This window comes from Crocuta crocuta, unplaced genomic scaffold, assembly GCF_008692635.1.
Source record: "Crocuta crocuta isolate KB4526 unplaced genomic scaffold, BGI_CrCroc_1.0 scaffold376, whole genome shotgun sequence".
Lineage (NCBI taxonomy): Eukaryota > Metazoa > Chordata > Mammalia > Carnivora > Hyaenidae > Crocuta > Crocuta crocuta.
The window spans coordinates 4,282,218-4,308,998 of NW_027527388.1; the positions used below are offsets into that span (position 1 = coordinate 4,282,218).

A 26,781-nucleotide genomic window follows, 5' to 3' on the forward strand; every position below is an offset into this window, starting at 1 on the left:
CCCCCCCCCCCCCCCCCCCGGCCCCCCCCCCCCCCCCCCCCCCCGCAAAATTGAACATTTAACAGATAGCTATCGCTGAGGGCATCTCCTTACAGGCTCTGTAAGAAAACTACCCACTAAGTATTTAAGAGGAAACAAAATAACCAATACGATAGGAAATCGCATACCAATATAGGAAATGGTACATTTGAGACTATTTCGATATAACCATAAATTGGGATGAAAAGAAAATAGCAAAACTATACTTACTGCTCATCATCCTATATGTAAATCTGCATGAAGAAATTTAGCTTATTGAATATTCTACCTCCTTACTGTCATCCATTTAAAACATGCAGATGATGTATTTCTTGCTATCTAAATGTTTTATGTGTAGAAGGTGTATGTGAGCTATCTGCTGCATAATCCAGATTTGCTCTCTTTTTTTGTCATGTTTTAAATCTGTTTACTTTTGGAAATTGAAAAATTATCAGAAAATGTTCTCATTCAGCTAGAGGTTATCTTTCACTGCAAGGTAACCATAGGCTGAAGGTTTTGAAAAATAAATAGCTTGAGCAATAATTTCCTGTAGTGGGATAAAGATCAGTGATGAATGACAAATCTAAGAGTAAAAGACTTTCTTACCCTTTATGATTACATACAAAACATATGACATTAGGAACAAAACCCAAATGAAACATAAAGAAGAGGATTAATTAGTGAAATTGATAACATTTTTAAACATGCAAATAGAAAAAAGTGGCAAAATATTTTTTTAATTTACAGAACAAAAATATGTAGAAAAACAATACTATGAAAACATACAAGTGAAATTAAAGTTTAAACAGTCTAAACTATGAAGATATGACATGACCTTTGCTTCCATAGTAAGCTTTCAATAGCCAAATTCAATCCGGGTAGATGGTATTTTACCTGTGACTTAAAAGCTTGTAACTCTGCTTGAAGTTCATTAATCTTTGCTTCTTTTTTCTGCAATTGAGCCTGAGTTTCTTGGTGGTCGGTAAACTCTTTTTCTAACTGCAAAGAAAGAAAGAAAGAAAAAAAACAGGAGACAGAAAGACGGCAGTGAAAAGCGCTATTCTTCATAAAGAAATACGACTCTAATGATCTAAAGACCCGTCAATAGAACACAAACTTTTTATGAAAAAAGTGGTAGATTTTGCTAAGTCACCCAGAGCCTTTCTCTAGGTCCCTCTGGGTCTCACCAAAATCATTCAATTTGCAAGGGAGCAGACAAAGCCAGAGATGGAGTCTGTGACCTTCTCCTGTCGGCAGAGCAAACTGGCCCAGAGGTATCTGAAGCACTGACATTTTTCTTAAAAGTCCCTAAATATCATTGCAACTTTGTATAAAACAATAGAGAGCAAAGCATTGTACTGAGTTCCTTGACCCCTACTTGCAAAAACTTACACTTGAAACTTATGTGAAGTTTATCAGTAGGAATTAAAAAGAATTCCATTTTAATATTTGTTATGATTATTGAACTCCATTTTGTAAAAGCATCACTTTCTCTTACATTGTCATGGGAGGTAAGGGCCCTGATGCAGGCTCTAATCTTCAACAGCAATTTAAGAGAATAAAGTCTGTGTTATTTATCATTAATCTTTTGGAGATTAATCTTCGGGAGATTAATGATAAATTAATCTTTCAAAAACCCTGGTGCAATACCTTGTGGGAGGAAAGCAAACAGTGAAATTTAGTGAACCCAATGAGGTGTCTAATTTATATAGCCACTTATCACAAATTCCCACCTTGCATTCAAATAGCCTCACCCTGCCATCATCATGACTGCAAACCTCTACCAGAGGCGAATTGCAATTGGGTATTGTCTCATACTGGCGAGAATTTATTCAACTCTTTTTAAAACAGAAGAAAAAAATACTACTTCACAGATGTAGCTTCTAAACTTTAAACCACAGTCAACCTCAATTAGGGTAAGAACAAGAATGTAAAATGTCACCATTGACCAAGGGCACTTATTTATAAATCTTATTTTGGGGCACCTGCGTGGCTCAGTCAGTTAAGCGTCTGACTTAGACTCAGGTCATGATCTTGCAGTTCGTGAGTTCGAGTCCCGGGTCAGGCACTGTGCTGACAGCTAGCTCAGAGCCTGGAGCCTGCTTCAGATTCTGTATCTCCCTCTCTCTCTGCCCCTCCCCCGCTCACACTCTTTCTTTCTCAAAAATAAACAAAGATTTTTTTTTTAATCTTTAAAAAAAATAAAATCTTATTTTGTCATCAACTCAAAGCAGTGGCAAACTAGTCCCTCATCAGACAGTGAGATTGAAGGACAGACTTTTTCTTCCAACTCTGAGTTTAGATGAAGCCACAGCATCATCTTACAAATTACATTTAGGTAATGCTTTACAGGTATTTTCTTAAGATAGATTTTATTTTTTAGAACTGTTTTTAGGTTTACTGCAACATAAGGCAAACATTTTAGTGATTTTTCATATACCAAACCCCCCAGAGTGGAGCCTCGCCCATGAGTTAGTGTAAGCATTTCTGCATTTCACCACACACAGAAAAGCTCTGAAATAATAAATATGTGGTAATTCCCATTTACAGGTTAGATAAATAATCTCACATTGAATCCTCACACTCTAAACTTTGTGCTCTTTTATAAAGATAACAGAAACTACCACGTAAAAAAACAAATATCCCTTGCTTCACCCAAACCACACCAACATAACCACTCGTATTACCGCAGCTCCTCCAAACCCCTCCTACCACTTAATAATTTAAAAGATACCAATCTTAAACCTAATAAAACTGTCACAAAGGGCTCACCAGGCACTGGCTAAATCCACTGTCTTCACCCCTCTACTGCCCTGTGACCCTCCGTCTTTCTGTCCTCACCCCTATCACCTAACTCTAATCTTATTCTTGCTTCAAAGTGAACTCCTTCAAAAAGTGTGCTTGATTCATACTCACTCCTCTGGCCTGTTGAACTTCACTCACTTCATTATACCACTCAGCCACCATCTTTCATTCTAAAAACTATGGCTTGCCAAATTCCAAAGCCCCTGGACTTCTCGGGGCCTCGTCTTACTTGATCTAACACCTGTACTATTCAATAGTGCAGCGTCTAGCCACAGCTGGCTGCTAGAATGTAAATTTAATGTAGCTAATATCAAACTTGAAACTTCAGTTCCTCAGTCACAACAGCACAAGAGGCACACACGGCTGAAGGCTAGCACGCTGGACACAAGTCACAAAGCACTGTCATCATTCCATATCGAGTGGAACTGGCCTACAGCATAAATACTTACAAATATGTCTCCATAATCATTGTCCCCGCCCAAGTGTGTTATATTACAACACACCCATCTGGTCCTCTTGCTAACTCCTTGACAGTTCCTTCCAGGTCTTTTATGGGTTCCTATTCCTCAGTCCAACCGTCTAATGCTATCAGGTCCTGGGACTCTCTTTGTCCCCCGCTGGTCTCACTTCACACGCCCCGCCCGGTAGAATGGTATCTTTGACATCCACACACTTTAATCCCCCTTCATACACTGATGGCTCCCAAATTCCTATGACCAGCTCAGCTTCTCATCTGAATTCCAGACTACTAGTCAGTCCATAAATGTATTTTCAACTAACCAATGAACATTCTTCAAGGCAAAAAAACAAACAAAAACCGTATTTTTAAAACCAGCATTACCTTCCCCCTCTACAAACTTTTTCTAAGGGATGGCTCAAAAAACATGACTTTTGCTCTTAAACTTACAGTGGCCACACTGAAAGGCCACATTTATTAACCTAGTATCTAAGAACCTCCTGGGACTTGGCCCCACACTACCTACCTATTTCTCATCATACAACAAGTAATAGCATGCATCTGATGTGTTCCTCAAAGTGGTAGGTGTTAGAGAGGCAAAGTTGAATACAATATGGTCATCGCTTTTAGTAAGTATAGTGTCTGGTGGCAAAGTACAAGGAAAGTAACAACACAAAACCTGTGAAAATTACCAGCAATGGAGAAATACACTGGAGGCGTGGGAGTGATTACTGGAGGAGTGATAATTGGCCCCAAGTTTGAAGAACTTGACTAGTTAACTGGCAAGTGCAGTTGCCCATTTCAAATAAAGGGTTTAGTGCACGCGTATAAATGAAAAGCAATCAAGAGCCATAAAAGGAGATAGAAAAACAAATTGCAAGATATGAAGTAATAGATGTAGATAGGAATTAAACTGTTTAAAGGAATTTTACAGTAAATTTGGGGTCCGTCGGTTAAGCATCCAATTCTTGCTTTTGGTTAAGGTCATGACCTCGCGGTTTGTGTATTTAAGACCACATTGGGCTTCATGCTAACAGCATGGGGCCTGCCTGGGATGCTCTCTCTGGCCCTCCCCTGCTCAATCTCTTTGTCTCTCTCAAAATAAATAAATAAACAAAAAATTTAAAACGGGGGGGGGGGGATTTTTCAATAAATCAAAAGGTTTCTCTTTTTTCCTATAAACCATGGAGAGCTATTAAGAATATTTATAATAAGAATTAACATGATCAGACTTGCACTTTGGCAAACCCAGCCTGCAGCAGTATGAAAGGTTGACTGAAAGAAAACACCAGAGGCATGTGAATGAGTTGAGAGGCTGCCGTAGGTATCCAAGCAAGAATTGAAAGGCTGCTGTAGGTATTCAAGCAAGAATTGAAGTCCTTGTTTGAATGAAGGTGGAAGACAGGGGAAAAGGAAAATTTTTTTCTTGAAAACAGAAACTAAAAAATTAATGTACAACTGAATGAAGGAAATGAATGAGGGGAGCATACCTCTAAGATGACAATGGTGTTCTATTGCTTTGCAAGCTGGAAACTATTATAATTTAAGGGGAATATAGGGATATAAAATTCATGGAAGAAAGGCATTTTTAGGGAAAAGAAAAATAAATGTGGTTTCAGAAATATTAACCTTGAGATGCCTATATTGAAATTCACAATAAATTTCTATCTACCTCCTTCTTGGCTATCTCACCTTGTCGCCTCACATTAGCTTTGACTTCCTTGGGTAAGCCTTCCTGGCCACTGGAATCTAGATGAGGAATCCTTCCTACAGGCTTACATACCACATTGGGTATTCCTAGTGTAGCAATCATAACACTGTAATATAAAAATATCAAAATGTACTATTCACACACCTCAGTAACACCCACCAACCCAGAAGGTTATTAATGGTGAGAACCCACTTTGTTCATCACCTTTCCAAAGCCTTACATTTATAACTAAACTCAGTAAATATTTGTAGAATGAAGAAATGGAGCCAATTCCTGTCAAATCTCCCTTTATATGTTGTGAATAAATTTGTCAATATCATATATTAAAGTCCCACAATCTCCCGGCATGAAAAATCTTTGAGAGGTCATGTTCTCTATTCTCCCTTTTGTGACTGTTCAGTGTTTACTGCTGCTTAGCAAGAAATAAAAAAAAAAAAAAAAATTCTTAGGAGAGTAAAAAATGAAGTCTTTTTCACACTATCAATAGGTACATTATCCTATCTTGTAGGGCTTAGAGTAAGATTCAGAAGGAAAAGGATTATTTATCGGAACAAAGATAAAAATACCAAAATAACCAGAGTCATAATTAGTACGCTCTAAGAGAATTTATTAAATTAACTTGGCCATACTTAAAGTATCTGCATTACTTAGCAAAGAGATAAATTTCTATCTCCTCCCCTATAGAAGGATCAGACAAAATATAAACTTTGCTTTAGCATTTTTTATAATGTCTACAGTCAAATCACAGTAGCCTTGGGGATAAAATGAATCTCCATTAAAGACATACTTTATAAAAACAGATATGATAGCCTTCTTCTCCAAAAAGAGTTACTAGAGCAATATTACGCTTACAAAATTACACGGAAAAATGTCAAGAAACACAGTTAAGGCTGAGGCTCTGCTTAATTTCATTCCCTAGGGTAAATGTATTAGTGCATCTGTACAAGAAGGTTGATAATTCAATATTCTCTATGTATTTTCTGACATTTCTGGTCTTCATTTTTCAAATTTATGCACCAAAATAAAGAATGTGTCTAGCAACTATGATAGCTTCCTGCCTAAAGCAAAGTATTTACATGTGTCCTTATAAAGCTATCAGAAAGAAGTTCTTGCTGATATATACAAAATGGTATGGCAATAGAAATCTTTTATGGAGCAAACAATATTTTTTAAATATACCTAAGACATTTAACTTCTGACTAAAAGGAAGCAAGTAACCTTGAACAAGGTCTTTCTTCTACTTACACTTAAACTTTAAATTTGAAAACAATTTGTTGAGAAAGATACCACGTTTAACAACACTCATGTACATCATATATCTAAAAATGATTATAGAAGCAAATTTATACTACCTGGGATGCATCCAAAGCAAGTACTACAAAGTTTACTACTAGTTTCTTATGAAGAATTAAAATAGAATACCAACCAGAAGGCTTAGAATACCAAATCGGGGGGTGAGGGAGTCACCCCACAACATGATCACCTATCAGCTGTAGCACATATGACACTTCAATCAACTGGTCATGTGTTTCTTAAGTTTCTGCAGGGCAAATACAGTATCACCTGCATAAACTGAATCCTAGCCTGCAGCCAGAGGCCCCGGAGGTAATAGCCTCTGTGTGTGGGGAGAACTGCAGGACTTCTTACAGGGGACATTCACAAAGTCTGTCGTAACTTACAACCAACTTATAAGAGTGTCTACCATTTGCAACTTGTATTATCTTAAACCGTTAAAAAAAAAAAATGCAAGATTCTTTCAATATTTATCTAGATCCAGATAATTCAAAAATGTAGCCTCTTAGGCATGGTACTTGACACACAGTAAAATGTTATTTAGTGCATATTCATCAGATGCTGGTGGTAGTAATTATCATTTATTCCTCGAATGTGAGAAACCAGTCACGATAATTTAAATCAAAGTGACTGCTTAAAATGTGAAGAATCCTACAAGACCAACATCATTTTTTTTCTAAACAGAGAAAGTCAAATAAGCACAGGCCAAGCAGAGATGAAGCACAGAACACCAGCTTAAAGAACACTGGACGATGGCTGCATGGTCAGCAATACTACTGAGCCGAAGTAACCGAACTTGCAATATCTGATACTTCTGACCTATAAAAATAACAGTTTTTTATGTTCACCTGGACCTAATGAAGCAACTTGAATCAAAACAAAAAGCAAGTTAATAAAACATTTAGATATAGGATTTCTTGAGAAATACTCCAATCTTAAAATTTTGACTGTATACATTTTGTTCAATCATTTATTCATTCACGCACTCTTTTTTTTTTTTTTTTTAATGTTTTGAGGGCAGGAATTGTTCTAGGTGGAGGGAGAGTGAATAAACAAAATCCTTCACATGACAACAAAGAAAAATCCTTCATAAAGGTTACTCTAGAGGGAGAAATAGAAAACACATCCACAGATACACAGGTAAATACATATGCCAGGTAGCATGTCAGATAACAAATACAACAGAGGAAACAAAGCACAGACAGGGTTGTTGGGGCTCGGAGTGGAGTTAAAATGTTTAAATTTAATAGTCTAAGAAATCCTCCTTAAGGACGACATTTATGCAGATATCTCAAAGAGGTAAAGAGAGCAGAAACAAAGCAAAAATCCCTAAAGGAGAAGCACGCCTGATGATGTGAGGTGGTTCCTCACGTAGTCTTGCAAACTTAGTCAAAATTACTTACTTTCTTGTAAAGTTCTGATGCTTTCTCTTCAAATTCTTCTAGCTTTGCTTGGTCTACACAAGCATCTAAAATGGCAATGACATTTTTTTTTAAATTCTGGTACTTGTTAAAATCATTATGACTTTAAAACGTTAGGAAAAAAATCATAGATAAGAATTTGAAATAGTGCCAGTAATGAAATAAGCAAAACAGAGAAACCTAATACTAGAATGGAGAAGGATTTTCCAAGCATGGAACCCAGGCCATAAAATATAAAGGCAAACCCAACTCTAATTTCAGACTATTAGACAAATGTAACATAGAATACTCAAAAAGGTTTCTTTCATCAATCTGTAAGTATTTTGAAGGAAGAAGATGACATCTAACACAACAATAATAAACGGAAAATTAGCAAAAACAAAATTAGTAATTGCTAACACGTATGAACAGGTGGCTCATTTTCCCTAATACAAAAATATAAATTTTACTTAATGAGACACAGCAAAGATTAAATGGTCCATAATACCAAGTGTTGGAGACAGCACGGAGAAAATGACTTGGCTACACTGTAGCCGAAGTATAATTAATGAACTTTGCTAATGAATAACTAGGAAAATAAGTACTAAAATTTAAATTAAAATATGTATTTTTCCTTCACCTAGCAATTCTATTGTTAGGACTTGCCTTTAAGCAGGAATATTCATTAAAATATTGTTAGCCAACATCTAGAATTAAAGGTCCATCAGTAGCAGATTGATTAAATCGCTACAATATAGATCCACATGAGATACTTTTAGGAGAATTGATTCATATAGATTCCCCATGATGTAGCTGATCCCTTCTTTTTTAAATGAAAGCAATAAACATGGATTTAAAAAAACATATTACAGAAGGGCTTATGATGAAAAGGAACAGCCAAATCATTCCATTAAAAACTCAATCCCACTTCCTAAATGCGACCTCTTATGGTTCTTCTATATTAGATTATTCTGGCAGTTAGCTTCTTAACTCTAAATAAGATGTGTACACACCATTATTTCTTGATTCATCTATTTAATACATTATAGATAGCTTCCTATTATAGAAGATGAAAATGATGTTTCCCGTCTAATCCCATTTACTTTAATAATTTTGCTTTCTAAATAGCCTGGCTCTATAGCACTAAATAAATACTTAAATCTCTGATCACTGTTAAATAAACAGTATCTACTGATTTCCACTATCATATTTAAGTTATCTTACTTTATATACTTTCCAACATCTCTCTCTCTCCTACTGTTTTACCCCAGGTCCTACTCACCTAGTAATTAATTACTTTACTAGTAATTAATTAATTACTCACTAGTAATATAAATACAGTGACATTCTCTTCTGTAAATCCTCTGCAGTGTGTCTAAGTTTTTTGTAAACATTTGAAATCAGCATATACAATGTACTTATTATAACTATGTAAATATGTTTCACTTACACAGCCAAGCCCTAGTCAAAGAGTCTATTTCCTTCTCAACAGTTCAATGCCTAAACCTCTCATCTACTCAAGAAAAAACATTCCAAATGGCCAGGTAGAATAAACTTCCTTTTCAGATCCTATTCAAAATCATTCCACATTTTAGTTTGCTTTATTTTTCCTCATATCTGTCCCTCCCACTAACAGAAACTGATAACTGCTTCTCTCCTGTGAAGAGAAATAAGTATTTTCTTTATCAGTGCCACTAATATTATCTAATTCCTTTCTCATGCTATACATTCATACTTCTTCATAGACTCAAATACATGAAGAAAAACACCCTCACACAAAAGAATGGATTTTTTTTTCATGTCACACCAAAATTTGACATATGGTAACTCCTTACACATTACTTGCTCTGTGGAATCACCTATCAATGAATATTTTGTACTCTGTTACTTTTTCTTCCCTTTTATAGTTTATTGTCAATTTGGTTTCCATATACCACCCAGTGTTCATCCCAACAAGTGCCCTCCTTCATACCCATCACCCCTTTCTCCCCCTCCCCCATCCGCATCAACCCTCAGTTTGTTCTCAGTATTTAAGAGTCTCTTGTGGTTTGTCTTCCTCCCTCTCCTTAACTACTTTTTTCCCCTTCCCTTCCCGCATGGTCCTCTGTTAAGTTTCTCCTGTTCCACACATGTGTACTCTGTTACTTTAAAATCCAAGAATTCTTCAACCATGTAGAATTTGTAATCAGGCACGGGAATTTGGAAAAGAGTGGTTTGCGGAGTCACGCAGATTCTCCAAATGTTGACACATCTCATTATACAATATCAAAATAATCCTAGGGGTTATTATCATCATTGATCTCATCAGAAAAACATTTGTGTACTGGAAAGCTGTCAAGCTAACAGTAGCAGGTGAAAGCTTTCCAAAACTCAAATTTTTCCCTGAAAGCTTGAATTTTATCATTGGTAACCAATTCTTCCATTTTCCTTGACATTATAGACCAACTTCATTGCCTTTTTAAGGAAGTGTGTGGCAAACAGTCAAGTGTGAGTGGCCACAGTTTTTATAACAATCATCCCTTCAAAGTAAAAAAAAAAGAAAAAAAAAATCAACCAGGGGCACCTGGGTGGTTCAGTCGGTTAAGCATCCGGCTTCTGCTCAGGTCATGATCTCATGGTTCATGGGTTCGAGCCCTACATCGGGCTCTGTGCTGACAGCTAGCTCAGAGCCTGGAGCCTGCTTCAGATTCTGTGTCTCCCTCTCTCTCTGATCCTGCTCATGCTGTCTCTCTCTCTCTCAGAAATAAAACATTAATTTTTTTTTTTAATGAACCAATTCAGCTTGCAATACAAGCAAATACACAGGTATTTGCTCATCGTACTCTCGTACGCAGAAGTGTGCTTGACGTGTACAACTTGCTTTGTCACAGGGAATGCTGAAATGATGTGTACCCAAGAGGAGATTTTTAATAAAATTAATGTTTTCAGTTCTTTATCAAGGACACTCAGGTCAAAAAAAATATATGGCAGTTTTTATTGCTTTGTTTTACTGTGAAAAATTCTATGGCTACTAACAAGGCTTGGGGTCACCACCGTGATTCCTAACTAAGTGCCAGCAGTTGGACTCACCATTCTTTGCACCACCAGCACAAATATCAACACGACAGAAAAGGCAAACCATGCCTTAGTGTTGTTATGAAAATAATTCTGTCTCTTGGGATCCCCTGAAAGGGTCTCAAGGGCCCTAAGGACGCTCCAGGTCACGCTAGGAGAACTGACGCTGCAGTTAACCCGTGGGGTAAGGGACGATAAAAAGACTTCCACTTAAATATTAAAGAAATACTCACCAACAAACTGACTTAAATCTAAATCTAGTCTCTTTCGATATGTGAAGTCTGGATCCATCCCATCTCTATGCAATACAATCTGAGATACACACTCATCAATTAATTTGAAGTACTGTTGCCTGAAACCAAGAAAAAGAATAAATGCATACTCCATTTATTAGAATAACTTTACATCAAAACAAAGAATTTTGGTAAGCTTGATGTCAAGTTCGATAATTTACCTTTGTATAGTTGCAACAATTGACATGACAGATTTAACATTGGAGTGAGAGTAAAGACAATGGTCACCCCTTTTCTTCTAATGACCTTAAGACATTAAGTTTTTATACTGTTTTAGCACATACAGTGTTTTAATGATGTTCTGACAAAAGTCAGAACCTTAACTCAATTAGTAAGCAATTAAAAAAAACCATTAAGATGAAGTGATAGGTGCTTAAAAGCAGTCCTCAACAGAGATCAACCTACCACTCTAACATATTGAAATATCTACCATTAATTCATTTTATTAATACAAGCCAATATATATATATACATTTTTAAAAAAAAAAAAAATCCCTGGAAGGCTCCTAAAGCTACATAGTATACTACTTTAAGAATGTTTGTGGAGTCCAATAAAAACATACTGCATTTAAAAATTTTTTTAAAAAACTGGGGCGCCTGGGTGGCTTAGTCGGTTAAGCGTCCGACTTTCGCTTAGGTCATGATCTCGCGGTTCGTGGTTTCGAGCCCCGCGTCGGGCTCTGTGCTGACGGCCAGCTCAGAGCCTGGAGCCTGTTTCAGTCTGTGACTCCCTCTCTCTCTGACCCTCCCCTGCTCACGCTGTCTCTCTCTCCTAGAAATAAATAAAACATTAAAAAAAAAATTTTTTTTTTAAAATACTATAATGATATACAACTGAAAAAAAATTAGTATAACAATTTTTGTCTAAAAATTAGAGTTTAAATAAATGCCCAAAAAGGGATCATGTTGTCACTACAGTTTTCAGTTGACCTATGTTTGTCATAAGCAAAAGAACTCCGTTTAAAACGGAAGCCAATAAATTTAAAAGATTAAATATTCAGCAGATTTTATTGACAAAGCAATCTTAAATGACAGAAAAAATGGGTGCCATCTGACTAAGATCAGTCCCTCACCCCAGCCACCTCTACAACTTCTTTCTTCCCTCAATGATTTTTTGCACACATTTCTTCTCCAAATCTTTCTCACTGTGAAAGTGATGGCACTTCTGTTCAGTAGAGCTTCTTCTCTACTGCCCTTGATCTACTTACCTCACACCTAATAAATGACCCATTATGCTGAATAAAATTCACAACAACTTAACATTAGCAACGACGGCAGATGGTCATTGATTGTCATCAATTAAAAATGTTTAACACAGTGCTCTTGGGTACATGTCAAAGCAAGAAGGTATTACCAATGCTTTCCTCAATGTTCTAAACTTCTTTCAAATATATAGTCTCCCATTCCCTATGATCTTGCCATAACCACCACATGTACAGTTAAGGTATGCAAATTATATCAATCACATTTGAAAATCGAGATGGAGCATTCTATTCCTTTTTTACTCTTATGGTTACCTTATGTTGTTTTAATACAAATATGTTTTAAATTAACAACATAGTTTATTTTGTAGACTTTTTTAAAAAAATTATTATTTCAGTAAATGTTTTCTCACCTCCACAGCTCCCAATGATAAGCTCATTTACAAAGTAGCTGAAATTTCATGCAAAATCTCTTTCAAGGCAACACTAGCAAAAAAAATAATGTACTTCTGGATTCTAGAAATGTAAATCCAGAAAATAATCTCTATGAGCATGTTGGTTAATTAGTGAATATGTCAGGGGAATATGTAAATAACCTAATTAGTGGACAAACATAAGTTGTCATTACTTAACTGATACATCATTTTTGTTGGAGGAATTTTAAAATCGTCTTTGCTTTCTCTTTAGTATTTTTACCGTATATCAGAAATTATCTCCCATGCACATTCAACTAGTCTAACATTTTGCACATGGTAAACCATTGCAATGGAAAATGACTGAATTTGATCTTCCACTCCACCCTCCGATTTTCTTTTTACATTTCATTTTTCTTGGGGGCAAAAGTTACCTTTCATGTACATTGTCCAATTGAGTTCCATTTCAGTAAAATTTCCTTTTGTCCCAAATGTGAAAGCAAGAAAATTTTCTTATTTTTCTATCCACCATTTCTTTTAAATGGGAATATCTTACATTCTAAAGCATAGCAACTTATAAAAAATTAAAAGCATTTATTTATATCAACAGGAGTTAAGAATGTTCATTCAACAAAAATGTTCAGATAATCAAAGATTTCTAAAAGGTAAAATCCAGGTCCATCTGAGATAGTGAAAACAAACAAACAAATAAAAACCCACAAAGCTAAAACCAAAAGAGCAAGACTCGTACAATTCCACACCAAAAACAGTTTTACTGTAATTAAGTAAAAACTAAATAATTTTTACATGAATGAAAAATTATGTAAATGATCATAATCTGCCACCATCTTGTAATAAAAACATATTCTCTATAAGAATAAATAACAACGATAATAAACACCTATGAGAATTTAGGCACATGGTGGGAAGAAAAACAGATGGAATGGTCTTGATCACAGCAATCACAGGAATGACAATGCCTTCACACCAACCATACTTAAAACAATGACCCAGGTCCTGGGGCTTAAAGAGTCCACAAAGAAGGCAACATAGATAAGTATCAAGTTAAAAATGGGATACGTGAAACATGACCAACATATCTAATGTCACTTTGGTGATGCTACGATTTAGTATTTTTCCAAGACTCTTAATTCCACTCAAGTGACAGGATCGCCTGAGCATGCCCCAGGAAAGTTGTGCTTTACAACTTATTTTAAAGGTAGACATAACCACGTGCTCTTCTGCAGCACAGAATAAGGGATTAGGGTAAAAATGAAAGGACCATAAGTAATATAGAACCCCCCCTGGCAGCACTAAGACACATTCAAAACTTTGAAAGCAAACAACATTCTTGAATTCTTTTTGGTGTGTGTGCTTGATGTAGATTTAATTATAAACTGATTGCCTTTAATTCAGCTTTCAGTCTTGAATTCCTGGAAAACTCCAGTGGCATCAAACAATCAGAGGTTAACAGCACCAACCATACAGAGATCAAGAAAAGGACAGGGTTGGAGTGCCTGGATGGCTCAATCACCCGTAAGTGTCTGACTTTGGCTCAGCTCATGACCTCATGGTTTGTGAGTTTCAGCCCACCTTTGGGCTCTGTGCTGATGGCTCAGAGCCTGGGGCCTGCTTCAGATTCTGTGTCTCCTTCTCTCTCTCTGCCCCTCCCCCACTCACACTCGGTCTCTCTCAAAAATAAACAAACAAAAAAAAAAGAAAAGAAAAAGACAGGTTACTTTAGAGTAAATGGAAGCTTCAATATTTAAGTACATTTGGAAAAATATAGTATTATAATTATATGTGATATCTAAAAATATTCATCAACGTATTGTTTTGATTTTAATCAGTGTATTCATACTGGTATTAATATTTTTGTCAATGTATTAGTGTTTATTTTAAATCAGTATTTTTGGGGTGCTTGCGTGGCTCAGTCAGTTAAGGGTCTGACTTCGCTGATCTCGCTGTTCATGGGTTCGAGCCCCACGTCGGGCTCTGTGCTGACAGCTCAGAGACTGGAGCCTGTTTCAATCCTGTGTCTCCCTCTCTCTCTGATCCTCCCCTGCTCACGGTCTCTCTCTCTCTCTCTCTCTCTCTCTCTCTCTCTCTCTCTCTCTCAGAAGTAAATAAAAGATTAAGGAAAAAAAATAAAAGTTTAAAAAATAAATAAATTAGTATTTTTGTGCTGCAAAAGGAGAAGATAAGATGGATGATCTGTACTCATCCCAAAGAACCCAAAGTTTTAACTTTTTTTTTTACTCTTATTCTATTCACTTGTCAAATACATCAAAAGCCTGAATTACACCCTCTGACATCACTCAAGGGACACAGCCTGAATGAGACATCTCTAGCAAATTCTTCCACATGAAAGCAGTGTAAGAAAAGAAGTATTACCCAAAGTATTTGAGAATGAAATTTCAGCAAAGTAAATTAAAGACAACAAAAATGGTTTTATATTCAAGGATCTCCCTTCCTTCATAAAACAGTAACAAAGTGGAAAGTGGATGTAGAGAGCATTTACTGAGCAGACACCATGTGCCCGGATATTTGGCTAGGAGTTTTATCCATGCTACCATGTGTCATCTTCGGAATGACCTAGGAACTTAGGTGCTCATATCCTTACCCAGCTACAGATGGGTAAGGTACAGATGGGATAAACAATTTGTTAAGCTCAAAATGGCTGGGATATAATCAAACTTGAATGTTATTTGTCATTAAGTGCAACTATATTTTCCAGGCACTTTCTAGCTACTTAAATGCTAATAAAAACAATGTTTACTACCCTTCAATAAACTTATAAAAAGAAACTTATCACCCCTGTTCCTACTATCTAAAGACTAAGGAGAAAATTTTACCCATCACAAGATAAATTAGTAATTTGTTGCTAGTTCACATTTTTTATTCAGATGAAAACTTGTTACCAAGAATCTGTGCAGCTTAAAAAATAACAGTAATATTATTTTACTGTCACCTGTCTAAATATATGCCCAGAAGAAACGCCACATTCCATGAGTCAATATTAAGAAAGAAATAAAAATCTGAAAATTATGAGCTTGCCCAAATCAAACATCAGGTAAATTTCACAATTAACAGAATTTTATTAGTGGAATTTCACACTAGAACATAGCTTCCTCTTACCTGATAAAATAATCATTCCGAATCAGCAAAAGATGCTGAAGAATGGAAATGAAATATCCTTCCGCTCTAGTTTCCTTTACTGTGTTCCACACCATGTTGTAAATATCATATGCTTCAGTAAATTGATTAAGGAACATGCGAAGTTATTTATTCTCTACACCAAACAACCAATAACATAGGATAGAATCAGCTCTGTAAGGCTTCAAAAGATTATTGTGTGTCTCACCCTATACCATCACGTATACTCAACATACAGTACAACACAGGTAGTTAGGACTGAAGTAGAGGGAAACCATGTGCAAAGGTCAACCTCACCTGGCATTCCCTGTCTCCTCCTCTGAAATCAACTCCAACCATTTGCCTTTCTCAAGCCAAGATGTTAGTGGTGGCGAGAGTAACAGGCAGCTGGTTGTGAATACCATATTAGGTCTACACAGTGCCCTAACCAAGAGAGATGGTACCAGGCATTATCCACCATGAAGAGGCCCCAGTGGAGGATAGGAACCTGGTGGATTTCTAGAAAAGCACAGAGATCTGCAGACCCACCGAGTGAACAAAGGCCCATATGGGTGTGCGCCCAAGATGTACGGCAGGAGCCAACCAGTAGACTAAAGGTACCCTACTCCTAATGCTAGAGAGAATGGGGAGGGGCAGGGGGGGAGGGGGGGCGCAGAGGTGCCAAACATGAAAAGACACACTGCACACATACACAAGAGGCCTTGTGGAATCCATTTGTGGGTTGTAACGTCCATTTCTATATGCATGGACTCAGAAAAACACACATGAAACTAGTAGGAAAAGTTTATATGAAAATCAATCTGATTCATAAAGGTTTGGCTTTATATTGTTTATATAGAAATGGCTTCAGAAGTTTAATATATTGGGGGTTGAAGTTTGGTTGTTTGAGATTTAGCAACAATTTTACATATTTCAGTAACTTCAGAACAAAAGGATATTCAAACTCAGCTCTAATCTCTTCAAGGCGATGGGAGAGCTCAAGCAAATCTTCTTCCTTATGCTCATCAAAGACTTTAAGTTGGATATCCAAGCCTTCATTCTTCAGATATTTTAAACTCTAGAGATATGAAACAGAAATGACAATTACTGGTTTTCTTTTTAATAATGCAAAAAGGTTAATGAAAAACATATAAACAATAAACCAACCATTTGATTTATAGCATTCAAACACTTAAAGTGTTAAATAATACTCCAATATCTTATCTATATTTCAAAAATAGATTTTTATACTCAACCCTTTTTCGCCCGCAGATAAATTATTCTTGAAGGTAATTTATCTAAATTTCCCCCTATTCAAGTACTCCTCTAATTTAAATATTAATAAGGAGACTGCAGGGCACTTACTGGCAATATCTCTTTCAATCCACATCGCATAAATTCATTTCTGATATGAAGCCTGAAGTCCAAATCATCAGGAGATGTAACAAGGGCATTGATGAGTTGCATACACGCTACCTACAATAGATTGCACGGTGAGACTTAGGCTTGGATTCCAACATTAAAGAATGAGGAATAGAACTGAAACATCAAGGTTTTGTTCCAAGAATCATTAAAGATCTTCCTTCACGGGAATCTATTAAAACAATAATTTGTATGTAAATTATTTTAGTCAATGACAAATTAAGCAAGAAATATAGTTTTGGTGGAGTTTTTTTCTTTTCTTTTCTTCTTCATTTGTATGGGTGGGGGCGTTCCTGTGGGAGAGGAGAGAGACATTAGGCACTGGTGCCATTCCATAAAAAATTCACTGTAACCAAAAGTTCAGTTTTTGTCCAAGACAATCACTCCACGCTGCATGTGCATACAACATAAATTGAACGTCCTAGTTGAAAAATTATAGATCTCTGCTGGATAGGTAATACTCACCTAACACAGTAAAATAACTTGCCATTCATCGAGAGAAACCCAAAGTTCCAAACACTTCAAGGTCAGCAAGTGTCCTGCATCTGGTTAATGGGGTCGTTATAACCAAAAACTATCTTATGATCGTTGCACAATTAATTACTAGCATTAACCAGGCAATGGTTCTTATGCTTTGGCAAGAATTCAAAAATAACATATATAGGTCATGTTTATTCCAAAGGCATAAAGAAATAACATAGCTAATTAAATCCTTTAGCATATACCTTAAGTGATAAAAATGCAAAAATCACTGTAACAAGGGCATTGATGAGTTGCATTAATTATTTAACAGTTATTTAACACCCAGAATTTCAAACTGGACCTGCGTTTTTTTGTAGCCCTGACAGAAATCTTTCATTATCTGAAATCCATGTATAAGGGAAGCGAGAGAGACTGGAAGCAAAAGACATGGCCTCTAGAGAAGCAAAGTCCTTGCTGTGGTTGATGGTGATGCTATTTTTCTAACTCTACAATCTACCAGAGTCTCAACAAGAATGACTGGCCTACTGATCAATATGTTTAACCTCATGCTGTTCCCTAAATTGTCCTTTCTCCATCCCTCAAGGCAAGGTTTATATGAATTTAAAATGTCTCTTTTGGATTAACACACCAACAGGGGCCTCAGGTCCTGCTGGTTGAAATATATCATAATTATTGTATTTGATGTCTAAATACTAAAATCTGACCAGCATGCCTCTACTGTCAAAACTTAAGACTATTTAAACTGGAGGAAGGAAATGTGCCAGAATATAGAGAAAAGTGAAATACTTAAAATAGAAAAAAGACTAAACTTAAATACAGCGGCTACCTTTCCACTACACATTCACTCAGCTGAAACTGGCTCACGTCACAAAGTTTAAAATGCATTCTTTCCGCTTCCTTGCCAGTCATTACCCAGTACCCACAGAAATACTTTTTCAGCAATAGTATGGAGTTTTAAAAGATCTCAAAGAACATTTAAATAATGTTTCTCTACATTTAAGCAATTAAATTAGCATTAGTCACGAGGCTTCTGGAAAAGATGTAAATTACAGATGACTCAAAGCAGCAACAACAGCAGCATAAAAATTAGCAAGAAATATGACCTAATGTAAAGTAAATGTGTAGAACAATAGCAGCATAAAATTGAAGAGAAAGAAGGGAAAAGGATAATCCAAATTCTTTCTAGGAAACACCCTAAAAGGCAATTTTCTATAAAAAGAGAAATAGAAAATTAAGCTGAAATAATGAATTTAAGTTCATTACCTAAAATCCCCCAATTCTCATGGTAATTTGCCATTATCATGACCTATAACCACTCTTAAATTGATGTCATGTAAACACAGGCCTATGAAAATATGCAAATACACAGCAAAATGTAATTTTCTTTACAGACAAAAAAATTCTATAATCGCCGTAAAGATCAAAGAGTTCTTTCTAGGTTTTAAAATGTATACTCAGACATAAAGACTTGTTTTATCACACAATTTCAAACTAATATAGTATAGCAGCAGCAGAAGAGGTCTATGTCATAGAAATCAGTTCCTACAGACAGTGGGAAAGGCTCAGGAGCCAGAAGGCAAACAGGACGTGCTGTCTATCCTCATGAAGAAAACAGATCAATGATAAAAATATACTATGTAGAAGAAATATGTTCCATATATAATGGGAACGGAAAAACTAAATAAAAACAGCTGTGTAACAGCATGGACTCTTAAAGGTAAATAGGAAGGAAGCCTGATGAAGTGAAAGATGGAGATAAGATGTTCTAAGCATCTAAGGAATTAACATGTTGGAGGACCTTCCACTGCATTGCAAAGGATTCAGGCTCCCCGAAAAGTCTGTGAAGGTGGGAAGGGAGAGAGCTGCGCAAGGAGTCACTAGAGATGAGACTGGACAAGCAGACAGGCCATATGAGGTAGAGGTTTGTGCGCCAAATCAGAAAGTTCAGGATCAACTTGAAATAGGGGAACAAGGGATGTAAAGGAGAGGTATTTGTACGGTATTTGTCTTTCTCTGACTTATTTCACTTAGTATAATAGGACACAAAAATACAGATTTAAAAGGGCACATGCACCCCAATATTTATAGACGCATCATCAACAATAGCAAAACTATGGAGAGAGTCCAAATGCCTGTCAACTGATGAGTGGATAAAGAAAATGTTGTGTGGGTATATACATATATTGTGGAATATTATTCAGCCATCAAAAAGAATGAAATCTTGCTGTTTGCAACAATGTGGATGGAGCTAGAGTGTATTATGCTATAATAAATGGGTTTTAGTGAATAGGATAAAGCCTGCTTTTAAAATTCTGAGATGAAAATGTACATTAGGAATCATTAATTCATTAAAAAAAAATGTTTAGTTATTGGGTACCTAACCTGTATCAGCAGGGGATATTAACAGAAGCTCAAGGAAATAACAGCATTTTAATATTTTTCATAAAGAATCACCATGCTGTTTCACGTACCAAAAATGTAGCATATATCATTTCCATTAATTTGTATTTAGCATACTAATTGTTTAACAGCATGACAAAATCTACCTGCCTATAAAATAGATGAGGGTAAGAAAGTGCTTCCACTCACCTGGAAATATCCTGATTTAACTAAAGCTTTTTTCTTGGGCGTCAGAATGCAGAATTCACTCTGTTTACTAGCTCAACCATTTCATTCTCTCAAAACCTACTTATTGGTGTCCCCTAAGCACTTCTCAGTAGTAGGGATACAGCTATGAATAAAAATAAAAATCACTATCAAAGATGAAGAGTCAGGACTGACTCTAAGGTTTTTAGCTTGGGCAATTCAAAGGATGGAATTGTTGGGGCGCCTGGGTGGCTTAGTCGGTTAAGCATCCAACTTTCGCTTGGGTCATGATCTCGCAGTTCATGGGTTCGAGCCCCGCGTCAGGCTCTGTGCTGACTGCCAGCTCGGAGCCTGGAGCCTGTTTCAGTCTGTGACTCTCTCTCTCTCTGACCCTCCCCTGCTCACGCTCTCTCTCTCTCTCTCTCTCTCTCCTAGAAATAAATAAAACATTAAAAAAAAAAGGATGGAATTGTCATTTATTAAGGTAGAAAATGTATCATTCATTAAGATGAGAGAAAGAGGCTTGGGAAGACAGATCAGGGGAGCTGGGTTTTAGAGATGTTAAGCTAGAAATATCTTTTAGTGATGAGCATCGAAGAAAAGTAGAGGACATTGGCTACAGGAGAGCCAGGTTCAAGAAAGAGATTACCACAGCAACCATAGATAAAAAACAAAGGTCTCACATGGAAACATCTACGAGAAGCATAAAGAAAAGACGACATATAGGAACTGATGGGGCATTTCAAGGGCAAGGGGTTTTTTGCTTTAAAGGCCGGGGAGACAAAGTAGAAAAGCATCTGAGTGCCTGGGTGGTTCAGTTGGTTGAGCGTGTGACTTAGTTTTGGCTTAGGTCATGATCTCCTAGTTTCGTAAGTTCAAGCCCCGCATCAGGTTCTGCACTGGCAGAGCAGAGCCTGCTTGGGATTTTCTCTCTCCCTCCCCAACTCACCCTGTTTCTGTTGCTCTCAAAATAAATAAATAAACCGAAAAAAAACTTTTTTAAGTATAAAGGGCATCAAAAACAAAGAAGAACAAGGAGACTGTGGTGGTCTGGAAGTATGGGAAGAAAGTTTCTCAACACAGAGAGTGATCAACTCAGTCAAAGGCTCTAATAGGTCAAATAAGATGACTAATAAATTAACGTTGCATTTGGCAAATTGGTGACTTGATAAGAACAGTTTCTGTAAAGAGACAGAGTTGCTGTCCCAAGCAGGACAACACTTGCTTTCTCGTGCGTGCCATATGCAACCAGCAAACAAAAGAATACCATTAAAATCGGCACTAAAATATTCACCTCCTTGCTCCAAACACATCTTTATACTTTAAAAATACTACTTATTAAGCTTTGGTTTCAGCGAGTAAGACCCTTCTCTCCGGTGTTAAATCACGGACTCTGTTCTGATGATTCAGAAAGCAAATACTGTAAGCTCATTTTGTAACTCTTGTCCTGATTATCGATAAGGAGGCTTGCATGAATTAAAGTATTTTTTAACAAAAGTTGTAGCTGGAGGGGTGTGGATGTCCATCTAGGGCTTATGAGGATGGCTGGAGGTTTCCTCAAGAGCCCTGTAAGCACGGGGGCTGGCAAAGCCCACAGACAAAGATGAGGAAAATGCACAGCCAGAACTGTAATTATAAAAAGAGAAACAAATGTAAACAATACAGGAGACTAGAAGGCACAGACACACAAATGGGGGCAAAGTAAATACACCATAAATAGAAATCTCAAAGATACTCAATATGTGGAATGGATAGAGCCGCTCCAAGGAAATCTTAGGAAGAAGGCAAATGATCAAAGAAAAGTCATTCGACCTAGAAAGAGGTTAATCAGCAAGACAAAGAAAGGAAGATGCCCCCATGTACATCACTTCACCAGCAAAATAGCTTCCTGCCCTTGAAAACAGGCAGGTTTGTTCACATGTGAATACCCAGCATCTGAACTTCCTCCAGGACACAATTTCACCATGGCTAATTATCACTATGGTGAACACAAATATGAGGAAAAAACCACTTTGTGTAACACTTCGAACAAGAACCTTTGACCCTTTTGTACAATGTCAAGCAGAAAATTCAAGGTACTCTAACAGGTGTGATGCCTGAGGCCCCACCATAAAGCTCATCCAATTTTTCCAAAGGCCATCAGAGAAAATGCCTTCTCCGTGATCATGCTGAAGGAACTCAAGAGGATATCTCAAAGCCAAAGCAACCATGTTCTTTAGTAAGCTCACACTTTAAAAACAAAACACAAAACAAAAAAGAAAGCTCACACTTCAGTCAACATGTTCATCCCCAACACAATGTTTTTCCAACTAAAACGAGGCTATATGACACCGAGAATATTTCAGCTTCACAAGCTCAAGTCACATTAGAAACAAGTACCAGTCAAGTACTTACATAAAAACTGTGAATAATTATTACATGGCCTGGAAGACCAAGTTTAGTCTGCTATTCATCTTTCCTACCCCATAGCTGAAATCAGCTGCTTTCCTTTGCACAATCAAATTTCATATTTATCAAGTTAAAATGAGTAAATGATGCTTACAGAGGAAGTTTGCCTCTACTGCAAAGAAACTCCAAAGAATTTAAAAAGCACTGCATTAATTCAGAAGAAAAACTAACCAGACCACACTATATGGACATACACAGAGACAGTAAAGTAGATCAGCAGATGTCAAGTTCTATGATTTTATTTCAACTTCCAGTTCAGTGTTTTGTAAATAATAGACACAGAGAACTAACTCAGAGTCCAAGGTAACTGCATAGAACCCACACAAACACTGAGAAATAGACTGTAGGATTCAAGAGGCTACAACTTATATGTATAGATATACTGGAAAAACAAATCAATTTTTAAGTATTTATTCAGACACTCTCCACTGAGACACAGCATTAATTTCTTCTGGGTCCTCTCATGCATATTGCTGGACCTCCTCCTAACTACTGCTTTTTTCTTATGAAACATTAGCTAGCTTCAGATTCCCAAACATAAGCTTCTTAAGGGCAGGAGTATATTTCTTTATGGTTCTAGTATAACTCAGCACACAGCAGTCACTGAATAATTAACTAATGGACCGCTTATACGAAACCTCTGCGCAGTTACCTCTGAAGTATGAGGTAAGTTTATCTTTCTGGTGATCTATCGTAGCATAAGTGAATACATTTTTTTATGTAAACTCAGAAAATTGGCAGTTTATGTTAGGCAAAAATATTCACCATAATTTACTTAGCTGTGTACTCCATATGACAATATGGGGTCTCATTAGATTTTCCCACTCTATTTCTTTAATGTCTTAGCTTAATGGCATATTATTTACCGGTCCATTTTAATACATTTATCCTTTTGAATCATATTGACATAGGAATCCTACTGATGTAAACCCCAACAGAAGTAGTCAAAACAGAGAGGAATTAAACTGATCTCTGCATCCTTCTGGAATGCCTCCCCAAGAGTCCTAAAAATAAATTTTCTACACTCTTTGTTCTTCATTTGGGTCCTTCATTAAATGTGAGAATAAGTTATTTGAAATTGAAAATAACTTCAGTTAGTAATTTTGTGGGGGAGAGTGGAGATATTTGAAACAAAAAGAAATAATAAATTAAGGTAGGACTATTGATTATAAGAAAATCTTTATTTGGTCTTAAGCAAAATTAATCTTGGGAATATTCTGAGCATTTTAGGTATATGGTAGAGAAAAGACAGAAGCAAATAAACTTGGCTGTATCTAAAAGGGCATTTAATCCAAGATTTGTTTCAGTGTCCTATTTCTCAATTATTGACTAATAACAAATTTCAAGGTACAGTGACTATAACTCAATTAAAGATAATTTTTCCTACTTTCTGAGACATATGAAAATGCAACCCCATCAATTTTACAAATATCTATTCTGTATTTGAACTCAATAAAATCCAGAAATTGAAGAGTTTTTTTTTTTTTAATTCTGTTTTTAAGAAAACCCGTGTCTTTATAGCAGCCATGGGAATGAAGTTCTCTGACTGCAGGGAATATAAATGACTAACAGCCCAGCCCCAGCTGCTCCCTGTGAAATCCATCACAACATTTGAGCCAAAGCCACACTTTTCACCGGCTTCTCCCAGCCGATGTCTGCACACAGCAAGAATACTCAAAGAAGACACGAAGGGCTTTGGTTTGAGGATTCCCCAACCACCTTGCCAAGTTCCCCGGAATTGTACAGCAGCCTAAGATACTTCCCCCAAGCCTCCCTCCTTCTGTCCTCCACCTAGGGTCAGGTCTGCACTGAGCTGGACATCTCCCCACCTCCCCTAGCCCTCTCCAGGTCTCTAGTGGGCACTTCCCCTAACACCTTGCTTATCAAATCACTTGCTTCTCAAAGGACCTAGATTAACATAGCCTTGTTCTACAAAGCAAGTTGCAGACAATATCATTTTCAAATTGTCTGATTCTTAAGTATTATAAATGACACTTCTTATTTAACAGAAGGCTTTCACTCTTTCTTCTTGTTCTCTAAATGTGAGCACCCTATCCACTTTAATATGGAAGCATGAGACCTTTGTTAAAACCATGTGCATGCCGGGTGTCTGAATATGTTTGAGACCTGATTTTCCTCTAGGAACAGTTCTTGAGACAACAAAGACTTGGCTTATATTTCTGCCTTTTGCTTCTTTGGAAAATACATTTCAGGGTAGAGCAATAGCTATGGGAATCCTAGAAAGACATGATCATTCATCCCAGTCCACCTAATCCTGGAGGAATATAATCTACTACTCTTGTCTGCTGTCCCCTGAGTCTGGAATTAAGGCAGGCAAAAATACTCTGTAGTATCACATGAACCGAAATAATGATGGCTGCATCCAATTCTATCTATGCCAAGGTACAATGAAAGACAGGAAAAACATTAAGAACATCAGACTGAAGGAAAAGAAGGTAACAAGAGAAGGTTTAGTGGTCTGCTCCCCATTGCATAACGGTGCATCACCTTGGGGCTCTTCTATTTCTGCATGCATTGCAAGCCAAGGCACTGACTGCCATTCTTCTGGATGATCTTTTCAAGGATGTTTGAGTAGCAAATGGGTAGCTATGCTTCATGTCCAGTCTAATAAAGATAATTATAAAGATGTCTCTTTGGAGCAAAAGGCAGGCACAATTACAACCCATTATAAAAGATGAGGATTTCCGAAATTCAGAGTTCCTCTCTTTAGACTCTCCACCCTATTTTAGACTCTCCAAAAGCAAGGACTGCACTCAGTTTTATCCTGAACTGAGAATCCTACAGTTTATCAGCCAATTGGGAAGCCGCATTGTAAGCACTTTTACCCAGTAGCCCCCCTTTTGATAAAGGTCCCATTTGGGGGGCTCCAAGAACTATAAATAATACTTTCCTTCCAGAAGCACCATATAGACCTTCAACACCATATATCTTATGAAGAAGCAAGGCATTAACTTGCTTGTCTCTCCAGAAACACCAACTTCCACCTTACAGGTGATCCTAAGAGACGTTCAGGTGTTTAAGCAAACACTAGCAGTACACTGTGGAATCCTCAGACAACCACGAAGAGCTCACTCTCCAAACTGAGGCTACCACTAGTCCTGGAGAAAAAAATTAACTATTTATGTATACCCTCAGGCAGTTATGCCTATGATGGGAATAACCCAAAAGGTGCTAAGAAATCTGTCTCTGAGTTTCGTTGACAGTATCAATCAATCATTATCAATGATACCACATTAGCCCTGGAAAGCACTCAACTTCAACTCACTAGCCAGGGTTGTTATGGATAAAAGTATTGCCCTAGATACTTGTTCTTGCTGAACAAGAGGAAGTCTGTGCAATCACTAATATGTCATTCTGTACCTGACGACCTCAGGCAAAGCGGAAAAATCAATAAAAAAAAATTAAGAAAAAAGCCTCCTGGTGTTCTAAGTCAGACCTTGATGGTCTGTGGGATTTGTTTAGCTGACTGGATCTAGGACCTGGAAGGCCTGGCTGAGGTCCACATGACAGGTTGGCCTCAACGTGCTTAGAGGTCAGCTGACCAAGAGCCTTAATTAAATACTCTGAGATAAACTGGACAGATTTCATCATATAGCTTAGATCAGTCAAAATAAGTGCTGCCTGTGAGGTAAGAGTTGAATTCCCTAAACTCAAAGCTTTTCTCCTAAAACACAAACCACTGCAACTGGAAATCGGGGCTGATACAAAACTGTACCTGAGCCACAACTATTGCTGTGGGTAATGAAGTCCTTTGTTTCTGATCCAGGCATTAATGTATTCTAGTAGCGTGCATAAAACCATAGCAGACTAACATATTAATTCATAAGTGACATAAAATCACAGATTCTTTATGTATAATTTTGACACTCCCCACCCATGAGTCCAAGAGGACTGACGGAGGAAGCCATCATAGGAAACATGTAGCAAGCTGTCACCACAGACCAGAGAACAGGTACACAGAAGCAAAGCCAAACGTCCACTCAAAAAAAAAAAAAAAAAAAAAAAAAAAAAAAAAAAAAAAAAAACAAACAAAAACATAA

The 26,781-nt window shown here is 36.9% G+C and overlaps 1 protein-coding gene across 1 annotated transcript in view; it reads right to left on the reverse strand.

The window, feature by feature from the left end:
• DIAPH3 (diaphanous related formin 3) overlaps nt 1-26,781 on the reverse strand; it is a 500,871-nt gene that overhangs the window by 317,978 nt on the left and 156,112 nt on the right. Inside the window, exons 10-15 of the mRNA XM_077752451.1 lie at nt 17,147-17,253; nt 16,741-16,859; nt 15,785-15,901; nt 10,972-11,090; nt 7,688-7,752; nt 913-1,017 (exon numbers count right to left, since the gene is read on the reverse strand). Coding sequence (XP_077608577.1) covers nt 913-1,017; nt 7,688-7,752; nt 10,972-11,090; nt 15,785-15,901; nt 16,741-16,859; nt 17,147-17,253 — 632 coding nt within the window. The remainder of the gene's footprint in view (nt 1-912; nt 1,018-7,687; nt 7,753-10,971; nt 11,091-15,784; nt 15,902-16,740; nt 16,860-17,146; nt 17,254-26,781) is intronic.